This window comes from Hippocampus zosterae, chromosome 16, assembly GCF_025434085.1.
Source record: "Hippocampus zosterae strain Florida chromosome 16, ASM2543408v3, whole genome shotgun sequence".
Taxonomy (NCBI): Eukaryota; Metazoa; Chordata; class Actinopteri; order Syngnathiformes; family Syngnathidae; genus Hippocampus; species Hippocampus zosterae.
Genome location: NC_067466.1, coordinates 11,008,929 through 11,024,727, shown reverse-complemented (window position 1 = coordinate 11,024,727; position 15,799 = coordinate 11,008,929). Strand labels below are relative to the sequence as shown.

At 45.7% G+C, this 15,799-nt stretch overlaps 2 protein-coding genes across 3 annotated transcripts in view; one reads left to right on the top strand and one right to left on the bottom strand.

The window, feature by feature from the left end:
• The first annotated feature begins 2,676 nt into the window (after positions 1-2,676).
• Positions 2,677-12,465, top strand: arhgap35b (Rho GTPase activating protein 35b). The gene is made up of 7 exons (XM_052046946.1): positions 2,677-3,227; positions 5,245-9,152; positions 9,263-9,404; positions 9,786-9,863; positions 9,956-10,087; positions 10,305-10,410; positions 10,518-12,465. The coding sequence occupies exons 2-7, from the start codon at positions 5,433-5,435 to the stop codon at positions 10,936-10,938; spliced, it is 4,599 nt and encodes a 1,532-aa protein (XP_051902906.1). The 5' UTR covers positions 2,677-3,227; positions 5,245-5,432; the 3' UTR covers positions 10,939-12,465.
• Positions 12,466-12,984: 519 nt separating this feature from the next.
• The window catches only part of LOC127588285 (cell adhesion molecule DSCAML1-like), a 44,345-nt gene continuing 41,530 nt past the window's right edge, over positions 12,985-15,799 (bottom strand). For both annotated transcript variants that reach the window (XM_052046939.1, XM_052046940.1), the window contains exon 33: positions 12,985-15,562. In XM_052046939.1, coding sequence (XP_051902899.1) covers positions 15,126-15,562 — 437 coding nt within the window. In that variant the 3' untranslated portion in view covers positions 12,985-15,125. The remainder of the gene's footprint in view (positions 15,563-15,799) is intronic.

Below are 15,799 nucleotides of genomic sequence, written 5' to 3'. Positions count from 1 at the left end.
CGTGTAAATTAGCCGCACGGGTACATTACATTGCAAAAGTTATGTTCACATTCTTCCGTAGTGATCCGAGACAGAACAATTGCGCCTTTCACAGTCGACCGCGTTTTGGTACACGGACGTAAGATGCAACGGTGAAGCATCACATGTGCACAACATGTAAAACATCAAAAGAATTGGACCAAAAATAAGACCCTCAATTCGGAGTTTGAAACACTGCATGAGTGAACTCACAAAATTCACTGACTCGGTAGATGTGGCGTTTGAGTGTGCCTGGCCCAGTGTCTCGGAATTTCCATCATTAAGATGCCAAACTCACTATATCCCTTCATAAAAAAAAAATTTTTTTTAAATGTGAAGTGCAAAACATGCAGGCGCTTACTATTCATCGGGATGCTACATCCCGCAAAGCGCCGCAGCAATCGACAACATCTGAAAGGTGTATCTGTCACCGTTGTTTTCCAGATGTGCCAGTGCTCCTATTTCTGTCAGGCAGTTCCTGTAAGTGGGATTTCCTTCCTTGCTCTTTCCTGATGTTCAAGATTTTCCTTCATGGCCTGCCACCAGCGACCCCAAACTCCTGTTTCAGAAATATGACCTCAAACAATGTGCATGTAAAGCCAGTGGCACTTTTGCTTAAGCTTTTACATGATCCAAGTTGGGATCGCCACTGTCACGGCACACACTTTGGTCTGAACTCCAACAACTGTACAATGTTATGTTGCCATGAATAAAAGACAGCACGAATAAACCTGACTTTGATTTTCACATAATTGGATCCAAGCTCCAAAACTAATTCCAAACATGTGAACTCTAGCTGAAGGAACTCCAAGCATAAACAATTCATCTTGCAAACTGTCAGCCTGCTGGTTTTTGTCTTATTTTAGTCTGCAGACGGTGTATGACTCAGCGCGGCAATAAATCACGGTGGGATGAATTTTAGGGCGGGGTGGAAAAATGGGAGGGATTCTTACTTCTCTGTATCTATTTGCTCTCTCTCTCTCTCTCTCACACACACAAACTATCCGGCCTGTCTTTCTTCCTGTCTTTTTTTTTTCAGCCTATCATGTTGCAGCGTGCACACTTCAGGGCGCAGCTATTATTGAGTCGCCACTGCTGTGTATTATGCCCCTGATGGAGAAGCCGCCCGTATCCTATTGTCCATCTCTCGCTGCGCTCCATCAGCACCCATCTGTTGTCACTTTCACCCCGTTTTGACCTTTGCTGCCTCTCACTGCCCCATATCGCCGTTACACACACACAGAGAGGCCACTTGATTACTAGATCTAGTATCTGAGATATAATTCATATAACGCAGGAGGACTCCGTTTGAAGTTGTAACTGTGCAAAGTGGAGTCAACAATAATAAAAAGTTATGCCTTGATGATCACTGAGACAAATTGATCTTAAGATCTACTCCTCTGGTATTTAATTGAGTCAAGGCCAATGGCGTTGCGTTATGGCTGTATTATCAGTCACTTAAACTGCCAATGACCACACAGCACATTGTTAAATCCTTCTGAAAGGGCAAAAAAAAAATCGTTTTTTAAATTTAAAATTCGAGAGGATTAAAACGTTGATGCTGCCCTCTCGTGGACCTTTATAGAGTGCACTGTATATACTGTACATAATACTACAACTACATACAGTGCAGTACAATAATTGAACGTAATAATGTAATGATGGTGGAAATTTTAGTTTTAGAAAATAAAAGTTTTCTTGCTTTTTGTTTTAATTCACTTTCAACTGCAATTCAACTTTTGGGGCCAACCACTAAGATTTCATTAGTTTAAAGGCCAGTTACATTTCTGCAAATACTGCAACTGCACTAATATACTGAATATGCTTTGTATACTAGATGAAAACATACTAGATATTTAACTGTATATTACTATGTATTAAAAACTATAACAATGACAGGGTTTATATTAACTATTTCCACTTGTGTGAATGACAAAAATAAATGTACAAGAGGCTTAGCGTGTAGCTACCAAGGATTACAGACTACATCAGAAATGAGAAGTAATTGCATTCATATTTTGTTGATTTACTTTTCATATACATGCGTTTTATATTTGCATCTATAAAGAAGTACGAAGAAAAATGCAAGAAACGTGTGCATGTGTCATAAATGTATAATTGCTCATGACTTGAACATCTTTCAACTTCCTTTGAAACAATTGTGGCATTTTTTTTACTCTAGTAAAATCTATAGCGCATGTCGAAAATATGTTTACTGTGGTCATAAACATAAGTACTACACATATGCAAAGCAATTCCTCTCACAAAATACAGCCTAACTTTGAAAGTGAGTTACCGAGTTCCGAATTGGAAAACGTTTATTTCTTGATATACTCTCACACGACAAATGAAATGATACATGGAAAGAAATTTAGTGACTGAAATCACATCCGTGGGGAACGATTTTGGCTGGTATATTTTTAAGTGCTATTAAAACAGAGAAGGGGCGTTGGTACTTTTTGCGTAACCAATGAAAAAAAGTATGTGTACAGAATACCTTATTTGCCTTTAAATAGTGTGAGTGAAAGGATGCTAGGTGTGTAGCTACCTTGTTGTGGGGAAAAAAAGGGGCTGCTTTCTCGCCTTGGAAGTGACGCAACCCGCAATCCTGGAGTGAGCTCGCCAGTTGCTCGCTAGCCGCGTTGCAGTAGTGTGCGGGCGCCGCTGGGTGAGTCCCTCTCTCGGCCGTCGCTGCATCCATTGCTCCGCTCTTCCGAAGAAAAGAGAAGGACTGGGTCCGGGGAGGAGGAGGGCCCCCGCTGCCGCCGCCGCCGCCGTCGCCGCCATTATCGGAAAGCTGCCTCAAATCGCACTTTCACCCACGCGATCTGCTCCCAAAAGCGGGACGTGAACACTTCCGATCGCCCAGTGGATGTTTCGTCGGAGACGAAACGGCTGCTCGATTGCAACCGACTGGTCCGTTTTGTGTAAGGCGTGTGCGACCGGCCCAGCATTAAATGTGCACAACAATGGACACAGTAATGAGTGAAAACCAAGCAACGTGGTGAAGCCAGCACAGGAACGGTTTAGTACGATTCTTTTTTTTTTTTTTTGGACACCGGGATCTTTTTTCCTGAAGGAAAAAACGTATGCTCAAACATCGGATTGTTCTCATTTTGCGCGTGTGGATATTTATTGCCTTTCCAGTGTTTTTCAATTGCAACAACGGAGGGAGCAAGTGATGCCGAAGAGGAGAAAGGCAAGCACGGGTAACTAAGCGCTATTTAATGCACACAATGAATGGCACGTGCACAAAGTATAGGTCGAATATGTTGTATGATGTTTTGTGTGCCTTTATGCGGTTGCACATCAGGCTGGGCTGCGGCACGCTGGCCTGACAGATGCAGCAAGAAAAAAAAAAGGGAAACATGCGATGGTATGCACGCCCTCTTCTTATTTATGGCTTTAGTGCACCGGCGAGTTTTCGTGGTGTTGCACACCAGACAGCTGGCCAAATAAAGCACCTTTTAGACGGCGTCTGTGTGTTCTAGTGGAGACACACGAGCCCAGATTTCGTGAATGCTTCTGCCATCTCATTATGTAGACAGCAGAAGAAAGCAGGCCTGGGGTGGGCAGCCCCTCTGTGACTGGCTACCCATGTCAATCCTTTGCAAAAAAGGATCGACAGCAATATGTAACGTTACCGAATGATATATTATGCGTCGAGGTCGATCATATCCGGATGAGCCAAACCGGGTTCCGTTGGGAATGTGGACTGCTAATAATTGCTCATGAGGCTGCTAAATGTATCCGCTTATTTACTTCTCTGTTCGTATTTATGGTCCGCCCGGTTCTCATTTACTGCAATAGCTCCTGTAGCTTCATATCGTTTATCACTGTCAAAGATACAGTATGTGTACGGGAGCAATCGATGTGCCCTCAAGTTACAATCAACAATAATTTTCCCCATAGCCCCAATTATAGTACCAGCTCTACACTTTGGCTCTTGAATGGAAGTCAAAAGTAATTTTGCCATGTAATGCAGCAGAACATTTGGCAAACACGTTACATCTAATCAAATATTAACCATTAAGTAAGTCACGTGCGGGCAAAAATGTAGCTGATGATTAATTTGTACGGTACATACAAGCAGCGATAAGCCCAGAATTATTCATGTGCTGGCTATGTTTTCAGTTACTGTTTTTGGGGTAGACCAGCAAAATGATAAGATTAGCGTCTTACTGCCAGTTAGTGTACCATCAAAATGCAAGAAGAATCTCAAGTTCTCTACATGTTGCAGCATTTGCCGGTATGTCATCAGTAAGAGGCAGAACCCATTCTTCATTGATTGCATCAATTAGTCTCCAGTTAAAATGACTAAAATATCCATCCATGCATTTTCAAATCCGCCTAACGCCACAAGGGGCTCGCGGGGGGTGCTGGAGCCTATCCCAGCTGTCTTCGGGCAGTAGGTGGGGGTACACCCTGAACTGGTTGCCGGCCAATCGCAGGGCACATACAGTAGATGAACAACCATTCACACTCACAATCACACCTCAGGGCAGTTTAGAGTGTTCTATTAACCTACCATGCGTGTTTTTGGAATGCGGGAGGAAACCGCAGTACCCGGAGAAAACCCACGCAGGTGCCAGGGAGAACACGCAAACTCCACACAGGAAGGCCGGAGCCGGAATCGAACCTTGCACCTCTGCACTTCGAGGCCGACTTGATAACAAGTGGACCACCCTGCCGCCCTGAATAAAATATGTGAATTATTATTTGACATGGTATTTTCGAACTGAAATGACACAATAAATAGACAATAACGAAGCATTAATAAGATTGTTTAATTGTGAGCAAAAGCAACCATCGATAATGATTTTGGTCACTTCAAAGATAAGCTAGTGTTCTCATCAACAATGAATGTTGAACGTCGGATAAGCATTTCGCGAGAGAGCGTATAAATAATTTTGGACAGGGACTAATATTTATCTGTCATTTTATAGTTTGCAGCATTACCAGTATTTTGAGAGTACTACTCCTTTGCATTTACCAATCTTGTCAGAACATAGCTCATGTTTTGCCATCTGTAAGAGGGTATTGAGGATCTATAAGTTTGGTAAAATTGGAACAAAGAAATATTCTAAAATGGTATTAGACGGCATTGTTGTGTGATCCGAGTTCCTGACAATCTGACAAACACAGTTTCTCCCATATAATCTTTGCCCCATCATTGAAAATCTTTACCGTATTAAAATTCTCACCTCCGGGTCCTTTGTCTTCCAGGACCTGGCTTTCAAAGGGGATGAATGAAGGCACCATCTTCACATATCACCGCACTGCTTCTTGAATTCAAAATAGATGCCCTGCAGAAGGAACTGAAATTTGAGCCCATCGCCAACTTTATGGACAAACCTTCGAGCGAACTTTTTTTACACAGTGCCTGTTTATGGCAGGATGATCGTCGGTAGCTTATGATGGCAAAAAAGCAAGATGTTCGGTCCCCCATTTACAACCTCATCGTGGTGGGTTTGTCGGGTACGGAGAAAGAAAAAGGACAATGTGGGGTTGGAAAATCCTGCCTTTGTAATAGGTATGTCAGGCCCAGCGCAGATGACTTCTACTTGGACCACACATCCGTGTTGAGCACCAGTGACTTTGGGGGTCGAGTGGTGAACAATGATCACTTTCTATTTTGGGGGGAGGTCTCGCGGCTTCTGGAGGAAGGGCCCGAATGTAGAATGCATATCGTGGAGCAAACGGAATTCATTGACGACCAGACGTTTCAGCCACATCGTAGCACCGCCATGCAGCCGTATATTAAACGAGCGGCTGCCACCAAGCTGGCGTCCGCGGAGAAGCTCATGTACTTCTGCACGGATCAGTTGGGCTTAGAGCAAGACTTTGAGCAAAAACAAATGCCCGAGGGTAAGCTGCAGGTTGACGGTTTCCTTCTCTGTGTCGATGTCAGCCGGGGCATGAACCGCAACTTTGATGACCAGCTGAAATTTGTCACAAACCTTTACGGTCACCTCAGCAAGAGCAAGAAACCCATCGTGTTAGTCCTAACGAAGTGCGACGAAGGAGTTGAACGCTACATCAAAGATGCGCATACCTTTGCGATCACGAAAAAGAGCCTACCCGTTGTCGAGACGTCGGCGCGTTCAAATATAAACGTGGACCTCGCCTTCCTCACTTTGGCTCAGCTTATCGATAAAAGCAGAGGCAAGCCCAAGATCATTCCCTATTTCGAAGCACTGAAGCTCCAGAGTCAGCAAATAGCTTCCGCCAAGGATCGCTACGAATGGCTAATCAACCGGATCGTGAAGAATCATAATGAAACCTGGCTGAACACCAGTCGACGCATGAACACCTCCCCAGAATACAAAGAATATGTTTTCTTGGAGGGAACGGCGAAATGCAAGAAGCTATTCCAACAGCATGTTTACCGTCTGAAACAAGAACATATCGAGCGGCGCCGTAAAATCTACCTAAGCACACTTCCTCTCGCACTTAGTTCTTTGGTGCCTGACCTGGATGAAATAGATCAGCTCAGTTGGTCTGGTGTACAGAAGGTTCTTGAGTCCAAGCAGCACTTTGCCCACTGGTTCGTTGTTCTGGAGGACTCTCCTTGGGAGGATACATCTCACATCGACAACATGGAAGACGAGCGGATCCCGTCTGACCTTCTGGAGACGGACGAAGCGGAGGAATTGTTCAACGCCCACCTGGAGCATTTACGGAACGAGTGCAGACGTGCGGAGATGAGGCTGGAGTTTAAACACAAGCTCGCTTCTTCTCCCTTTGTCACACCTGGAAGACCTTGGGAGGAGGCTCGCAGCTTCATCATGAACGAAGAGTTCTACCAGTGGCTTGAGGAACCCGAGTACTTGGACCTTTACAACCGTCACCAAAAGGAGATCATTGACCGGGCTAAAGAAGACTTCCAGGAGCTGTTACTGGAGTATTCCGAGCTGTTTTATGAACTTGAAGTGGACGCCAAGCCAAGTAAGGAGAAGATGGGGGCGATTCAGGAAGTGTTGGTGGAAGAGCAGAGGTTCAAGGCGCTACAGAAGCTTCCGGCCGAAAGAGACGCTCTGGTATTGAAGCATATCCACTTTGTGTATCATCCGACGAAGGAGACCTGCCCTAGCAGTCCCCACTGCGGAGACTCCAAGATCGAACAACTCCTGGCTTCCCGTTTCCCGACTTGCTATCCCTTTTTTGATGCGAAGGCTCATTTCGGTGATACAAAGGCCGACAGAATCAATCTGGTCATCCTGGGAAAGGACGGACTCGCCAGAGAATTTGCCAACGAGATTAGGGCTCTGTGCACCAACGATGACTGGTACGTGTTGGACGGGAAGATGTACGAGCTGACGCTGCGGCCCATCGAGGGAAATGTGCGTCTCCCCGTCAATTCTTTCCACACTCCGACGTTCACCCCTCACGGGTGCCTCTGTCTGTATAATTCAAAAGAATCCCTGTCGTACGTGATCGAAAGTCTGGAGCGTCTTCGGGAATCAACGCTAGGTCGAAGGGACAGCCAGCTAGCGCAGCTGCCGACGTCGCTGCTCTTGGTCACCAAAAGAGGCGTCGGCTCATATGTGGATGTCGGTGGAGAAACTGCCTTAAACCTGATAACGCAAGGACAGCAAGTTGCGAGGAGACTTCAGTGTAGCTTCTTAGATCCCGCCTCTCCCGGTGTCGGCTACGGCCACAACGTCAGCGAGTCACAAATCAATCAGGTGCTCAGGAGCCTTCTGGATATTCGGAGGAGCACGTCCTTCAGTAGCAGTTCGCCTCCACTCCTCCCCGACCCCCCGGGTGTGAGAGAGTCTCCTCATCAGCCAGCCCCGGAGGCGGATCTTCGCATCGTCATGTGCTTAATGTGCGGCGACTCCTACGACATTGAACAGCTGCTGTCCCCTTTCCTGATGCATCAGCACTGCAGGCCCATGTCGAACAGCGGCACTTCCGTCTTGCTCGAGCAGACCGTTGCGGGACACAAGCTCGCTATAGAGCTATCGGTCCTCTCATATCACGCCTCTTTCACATTACGCAAGAGCAGGCTGGTGCACGGATACTTTGCCGTGTACTCCGTTTCCCGAAAATCATCCCTGGAGACGCTGTGCGCGTTCTTGTGCGAGGTTCAGGACATCATCCCGGTGCAGCTGTTGGCAGTCGGGGATAGCCAGGCCGAGCTGACGGAGAGCGACTACGCCCGGGAGCAGCAGATCCAAGGAGAGGAACTCGCCCACGAGATCGAAGGCCGTTTCAATAGTGTGGTTTGCGGTTCCGGGGGTGTCGTGGGAGGCCTGCACAGGATCGAGATGTTCCATCCCTTTCTCATGGAGGTGGTGGAGAAGCGCAACATTGTGGAAGCCACACACATGTACGACAATGTCGCCGAAGCGTGCACAAATGAAAACGTGTACTCCCCGCGCTGCAGTTCTCCCAGCCCCGTCACCCTGTTCCTGGATTCGGAGGACGATGTGGAACCTTCACCACCGTACTACGACGGCACGCTGACGTCTCACCACGGGGGCTTCAACTTGCACGACTTGGACTCCAATGACATCTCTCTTATCTCTGACATTCGAGACCTGGAGAGCAAACTCAACAACAAGGTGCCCCCGCACGTCAGAGTTAAACCCGGCGTCACGTTCGATTTTCGAAAGGTCAGCCGAAACCCATACATGGACACAGTCGGTCACCGGCGCTCGCTGCCGTCCGCCGTGACTTGGGTACCTGGGGGCGACGTGGGCTACGACCCCTCGGACTACGCAGAACCCATAGATGCCGTTTGCAAGCCCCGCCCCAACAACGACGAGATCATCTACTCGGTGCCACACGACAGCACGCAAGGAAAGATCATCACCATCCGCAACTCCAATAGGATGCACTCCAATGGCAATGGATCCGACAGCGAAGCAGACAGCAGCTCTCTGGAACGGAGGAGGAAATTCTCCGCGGCGGGCGTGAAGCCCCGTCTGTACCGCGACCGCTCCAAGCGGCTCGGTAAGTTCAGCAGCTTCCGCAGCAGCTTCATAGGCAGCGACGACGAGATGGGAGCGCTGCCAAAGTCCAAGGAAGATGACTTCGGGACACTGAAAGGTGAAAGTCTGGTCAATGAGGAGAACGAGGACCCCAAGAAGAGGAATATTCTCAAGAGTCTTCGACGAACAGCCAAGGTGTGCATTTACCTCTTTCTCCCACTTTTAATTCTGATGATTTCTCAAATGAGCGGTTTCATGTTGTCGCTAGTCTTTGATGTGGAACTTCATCTTTCTGTTCCTCTCAGAAATCAAGACCAAAGCCCCGTCCGGCAATCCCCAAGCCCATTGAAAGCAACTATTTTGGGGTGCCTTTAGTCAATGTGGTATCCCCGGATAGACCCATTCCACTCTTCATTGAGAAGTGCGTTCGCTTCATTGAGACCACAGGTGGGTGAACTTTAAAAAAAAAAAAATTAACTCGCTTAACTCATTCACTCCCAAAGACGTTTTTAAACGTCTTTTCAAACTTGGCCTAGAATTGGCTGGTACTGAATGAGTTTTAACATACATTCACTCGATGATGTAAACACTCCGAGTAGGTGCAATACTAGAACGGTTACGATTGACATAAGCAAAGAGATATTTTAGCACTATGTTGGTGTGCGCACGCCCTATATTGGACCTAGTTGGTAAAGATGTGTAGGAAATGTATGAAAATATATTTTTTTTCTGGTTATTATACAGTATTTTTATTTTTTTAATAGAATGATTATCATGAATAAATATTAAAGAGATTTTTGTTTGTGCACCTTCCCCTTCTTTGCTCAGGTCTAAACACAGAAGGTTTGTACCGCGTAAGCGGGAACAAGTCTGAAATGGAAAGCATGCAAAGGCAGTTTGAACAGGGTGAGTTAACCCCAAGGCGATGGTTCACTTCACTGACCCATTACCTCTTATTGTTCATTCTCATCTCCGTAACACCTGCTCCTGTTGTGCAGACCACGGATTAGACCTGGTGGAGAAAGATTTTTCCATAAACACTGTGGCTGGAGCCCTAAAGAGCTTCTTCTCCGAGCTGCCTGAGCCCCTGGTGCCTTGTGCTCTGCAGGTGGACCTACTGGATGCTTTCAGTAAGCAAACACCGCTGGGCAGGGAGGGGTCCTGACTCTGACATAAAAGCATGATTCCTGTAGGAGCTCAGAGGGCGGGGTAGCTTTTAACATTTATCTCCCCGTGCGTTGACGCCGATGATTTCAACGCTAGCGGCAAAGAGGCTTCTTGAAAATCAATCAATGCTGTAAATGGCATGACGCAATTCTAAATCCTTCATGTCGGATGTGAATGCAGAAATCACCGACAGAGAGCAGCGGCTGTACACCATGAAGGATATCCTGAGAAGGTTCCCCAGGGAGAATTACGATGCCTTCAAATACGTCGTGAGCCACTTACACAAGTAAGTTCCACCTGAGAAATGTATTAGTTTAGTAGAATGAATAAAAAATATATATCGACCTAGTCATTAGTGTGAAAATAGCCCGAGTCCAACCTCTTGTTTGTCAGGGTGAGCCAGTTGAGCAGGCTGAACCTCATGACCAGCGAGAACTTGTCCATCTGCTTCTGGCCCACACTCATGCGACCGGACTTCACCACAATGGACGCCCTGACGGCCACGCGCACCTACCAGACAATCATCGAGATCTTCATCCACCAGTGTGCATTCTTCTTCTACAACCAGCCGCTCATCGACTCCCCCACAGGGCTCGGGGGGCTCCCGGCCTCGCCCACCACCACCCTCGGCGGGAGCTCGGCCTATTCCTGCTACCGCTCCTCACCTCCGCACACCGGTGCGCATTTCAGCCCGCTGCAGCAGCAGTCGCCTCCCACCACCCCCCAGTCCCCTCTGCAGTCCCTGCTCCCACCCTTGCACCAGCATGCCCACCCTCACCCCCACCACTCCCCTGCTGAACAGGAGACACTGTGAGACGCCGAAGCCTCGTGTGCCCGGGATGCGCCCTGGAACCTCACCGCCAACATACAAACATAAGAACTTCACGGTAAATGATAGCGAGGGGGGGAATCACGCGAATCCCAACCTCACACTGGTGTTTTTGAGGGTTGCCTGGAATCGGACATCATAAAAGCTGGAAGACATTCGCTGCCACGATGTTTTTATCTGTTTTTCTTCCTCATGAAAGTACTGCCACTGGATTTGTTGAACCTCTCGGTCCTTTAGGGTGGAAATTTACGCCCCCTTGTGGAGGCATTGGGGGTGTTCATTTCATTGGTATTGGGGGTGGGGGGTAAGGGGTGGGGCTTACACATCCAGGGATGCACTTTAATGTTAATTTTTTCTTTTGGGGGGGGGGGCAAATTGTGTGTTTTTAATTTTGACAGCTCAGCCATACCCATTGCCTCTGCAGAAAGGAGCTCTGGCAGATCAAACTTTGTTTACATGAAATGTTTTTTAATTTGTTTTTCTTTTATATCCGCATACGTACCTGAAGCACTTTTCGATAGTGTAGCGTTACATTTGAATTGTCCATTTTGCTTGTTTAGTGGTTGAGTCTGGCATTCTAGTGCAAACAAGATCCCCTAATGTAAAAACTTTCATTGGTTCCATGATCCCGGAGCGACTCCTGTTCCTCACTCATCCGGCCTCATCTGGCGGAATATAGTTTTAGATTTGTCCTCTTTCTAGCTGTTGGTTGAGGTGAAGGGATTTTTCAGGAAGTGGGATTTGATTAATGTGGGTCAAGTTAAAAGCAGCCATATTTGATCAGCACACAAGATGCTTTTGTCTAATATTCCCTCCAGTTTCCACATTTACCGCAAATCCCGCTCAGACAATATCGTAAAAAGAATCTGTGAATGGCGACGCCACACGTGAAGTACTTTAGCATATCATCCAGTGTTGATGAAGATCTTTTTTTTTTTTTTTAACCCTTAAAATTTACCAGACAAAGCTCTGTGCTTCCTACGGGAAAAAATGTGTTAATCACTGGGTTGACAGTTTTTGTTGTTGTTGTTTTTTTCTGAGCATCTTTGACTGGCACTTAGTAAGTACCACAATGGATTCATTTTAAACATTGTTCCTCCTCGGGGTCCATCATGAAACACAATCGTGGCTGCTCGTTGCCATTCAGTGGACAAAGAGTGACTGTCAACGTTTGTAGGCTGGGGGGAGGACACCAGTGAAGTGGTAGGAAACATTTCTAGTGTGTGTTTCGGTGATTGAAAGTCCGTTTGTACAATTTTTTTTTTTTTTGTGAAGGGTTCAAGGCCACTTAATGCATGATTTAAAACACACACCATGGGAGAGGGATGAAAGACTCTCCCTGTTTGAAAATATACATCAAGTCCAAGGACAGAACAAATGCTTCAAGCAAAATGGCTTATAGTACCGCGCACCAAGAGCAATCCATGAAATTTGTCTGACTGAGCAAATAGTGTTTGAAGATGAAGGCCTTATGTGAACTGTATGATAGTTAATAAATTAAATCTTGTAAAATTGTCCTCATCTTTCTTGTTCGTATGTATTTTCACCACTATGGGGCCTCAATGTCCACCCATTCATCCATTTTCGAATCGGTTTATCCTCACGAGGGTCGCTTGGAGGTGCGAGGGGGTGCTGTAGCCCATCCCAGCAGTCTTTGGGCAGTATGCGGGGGACACCCTGAACCGGTTGCCAATCAATTGAAAGGTATTTACGTTGTCGTACAACCATCCACGCTCACAATCACACATCGGGACAATTTAGAGTGTTCAATGGAAATTCAACTTCAGTACAGTAACTAAGTATATAAGATATCCTTTATTCGTCTGTTGGTTCATAGTGTCGGTTTCTATTGTGTGGATTGATGCAAGTGGAACTTCTCACCTGGAGATCTTTTTTTTTTTGGGATGACAATTTTTGCAAGCCGGCCGTCCCCTCCCAGAAAAATAACTGAAACGAGCGGAAATGCAAAATGAGTGAAATGCATTTTTTTTTTTTAAACAGAGATAATGTGTAAACCATCCAGAAACCATGACGTATGAAAGATAGCTTTATTGCACAAGGTGTTAGAATGATCTTTTTAGTTTTTGCTTTCTTTTCATAGAAAATGTACTTTTGAACACAAGCAATTGCCGTAACAAGCAACTCAAACAAATGTTTGGTATACCCTCAACATGTTTTTGTTTTTTGTTTGTTTGTTTGTTTTTTTGGACATTTTTGATTTTCATACATATTTTCTTTCAAACGTTTCCCTTTTAGCTAGCATGCAATGACTTTTTAGAGGATCAACAAAATACAAAATGATGCTTTAAAAAAATGGAACAAATGACATTAACATCAAAGACCTTTCAAAAAAAAGAAAACTGACAAATTAGTATCAAAACAAAGGAGAAAAGAAAGTGTTTACCCATTCAGAAGTAATATACTGTATTTTTGACTTTTTTTTTTCAATTCTTGAAACTGGGGGGATTCAACCATGACGTGTCCCCTTTAACCATTCTGACGAAAATAGCTCTTCATACAAAACTGTGTTTTATGTACAAGACTATCTATAAACAACACAGACAAAAGTATCAGATGCTGCATCTAATATGGTTGTGGGGTCAGAATATTTTCACTTTTCTTTCATCTGCAAGGAGGAAGGCTGGGGGGGGGGGGGGGGGGGGGCAAGTGAGAGGAGCCCGAACGCATCATTTTGACATTCATCCTCCACTCTTGTTATTTATGTACATAATAGCAGTTTGTGTGACATAAAGAGCTACGAGTCCCTGATTTGCTTTGGCTGACAGGCCACGTACTTGACTTTAGTCTAGAATCTCTACATCTTCATTAAAGCCCAACTAACTCAGATGAAAATGGAATGACCAACAGATAAACCCGCCCCGAAACAAACGTACAAGATAAATATAAAGCACAAAATCTATCACGGAGATGCTTCAGAGAGGCATTCCAGTAGCTTCCTGTGTGAATGTACACATTTGAGGGACATTTTACAGTACTTCAGACAGGACATCAAGGAAGATATTCATCGGGTGACGATTTGCTAACTAGCATTCAAAACCCAGGCATTAAAAATCTCGAAACGCTCACATCGCTACTGGGATTCCTTCAACTGGGTTGACTGGGCGCTTGGTTGTCATGACGATAACAGCAGCATCTGCTGGTTAAAGACACCGGACTGAAGTTTGGGAGTGATTTTATTCATGAAATGCACATAAAATGCAAAGACCGACTCCAACTAGAATGCGAATCATCCAGTCACCCGATACAATAATAATAATAATGATAATAATAATATTAAATCATGAGTCCATCTTGCCTTTTCCCATTTCCACATAGTGACACTTATATTTCATATTTATTCAGAACATCCATACTTAACTTTAATTCTTTCTTTTGTCAAAGCTTTATTAAATGATTTTTTTTTCCCACGATTGAGCGATTGTCTCATTCTTCTTAAATTTGACCGTCTGGTATTGTAAATAACTGACATCTGTAAATATGACTACATTGCCGGCGCGCATAGCATTTCTTTTATTTAGATTTAGACGTCAATATACCTATATAGAAATATATATGTTAAATCTTTTTAAATAGCAAACATTCTCTATTTGCAATGTGGGGTAAATGCAGATGGTTCATTTGAGTTGTCCTGACTGGTCAATATAGTCACGGCATGACATCTGTCGAGATAAGTGAGACTTCTCGAAGTGAATCTGAACATCATCTTTTCGAGGACGATTGCCAATAGTTATTTGAGAGACATACAAAGGGGAAACCATAGAAGAAGAAGAAACTGAAAGTCCTCCAAATGGTCAGAACTACTCAAACTAGGAGTGTGTGTGTGTGTGTGTGTGTGTGTGTGTGTGTGTGTACGTACGTATAAGACATGTTGTCCTGGCCATCATGGACTCAGAGCTTTTTGCTCCACACAGATAATTAATATTTGGCTGCACAACCCCAGAACTCAGCATCAGACGGCCATAACTGTTAGTTGGGAGTTAGTAGTTCTTTTCGAGAGTCCCTCGTGGAGATTAAAAAGCAAAGTTAGCCGAGTCTCTGCATAGGAGGACACCTATGGAGAGGGCAGCGGGCAGCTCACCTTTAGTTGGATACAAAATGCGGTGGCGTGCCCTTTGAGGCTCGGACCGCGGGGCGGGATGGCACCGAAAGGACTAGACAAGCGTGTAGGACTTGGAGTAAGCCCCCGCGCTCTGTTTCTGCAGCCGGCCCAACGCGGAGGAGCTGCTCTCCAGCAGCGAGTCTCTGGAGCCGCCCATCTTGTTACCGCTGTTGGTGGGGTTACTGCTCGTGCTGGACGTGGAGGCGGTGGCCGCCACGTTGGAGCTGGGCATGGTGAGAGTCCTCTGGGGCAAGGTGGCCGTGCCCGAGCCGGCACCCAAACTGCCCAGTCCGGAGTGACCCAGCGTCAGCGCCTGCTGCTTGGCAGAGTCTAGAGTCTTGTGGCGGCCCTGCGTGTGATACGCACGCTGCGTCAGGCTGCGGATGGACGCCTCCCGCGGGGGCACGGCCGGGCAAGGATCGTGCAGTTCCCCTTGCTTGCGGAAGAAGGGATCCGTCTTCATGTAAAGGGGGAGGTTGCAGAATTCACCTGAGAAAAGCCAGTTAAGGTGAGAAGCTTAGTCAGGGTTTTTTTTTAATTCCTCTTTCTGTCTGGATTCTTTCATTCCCAGTACATTTTATTAAATGCGAAACTTTTTTACAATTACAAAAAATATGTATTCTGGTGTTCCCCCTGCTCTTACGGAGGACAACAAAACCCCACAAAAATGTTGCCTAGAGATGTCACAAAATAATGGCATTGTATGATTTACAATCCAACATCGAA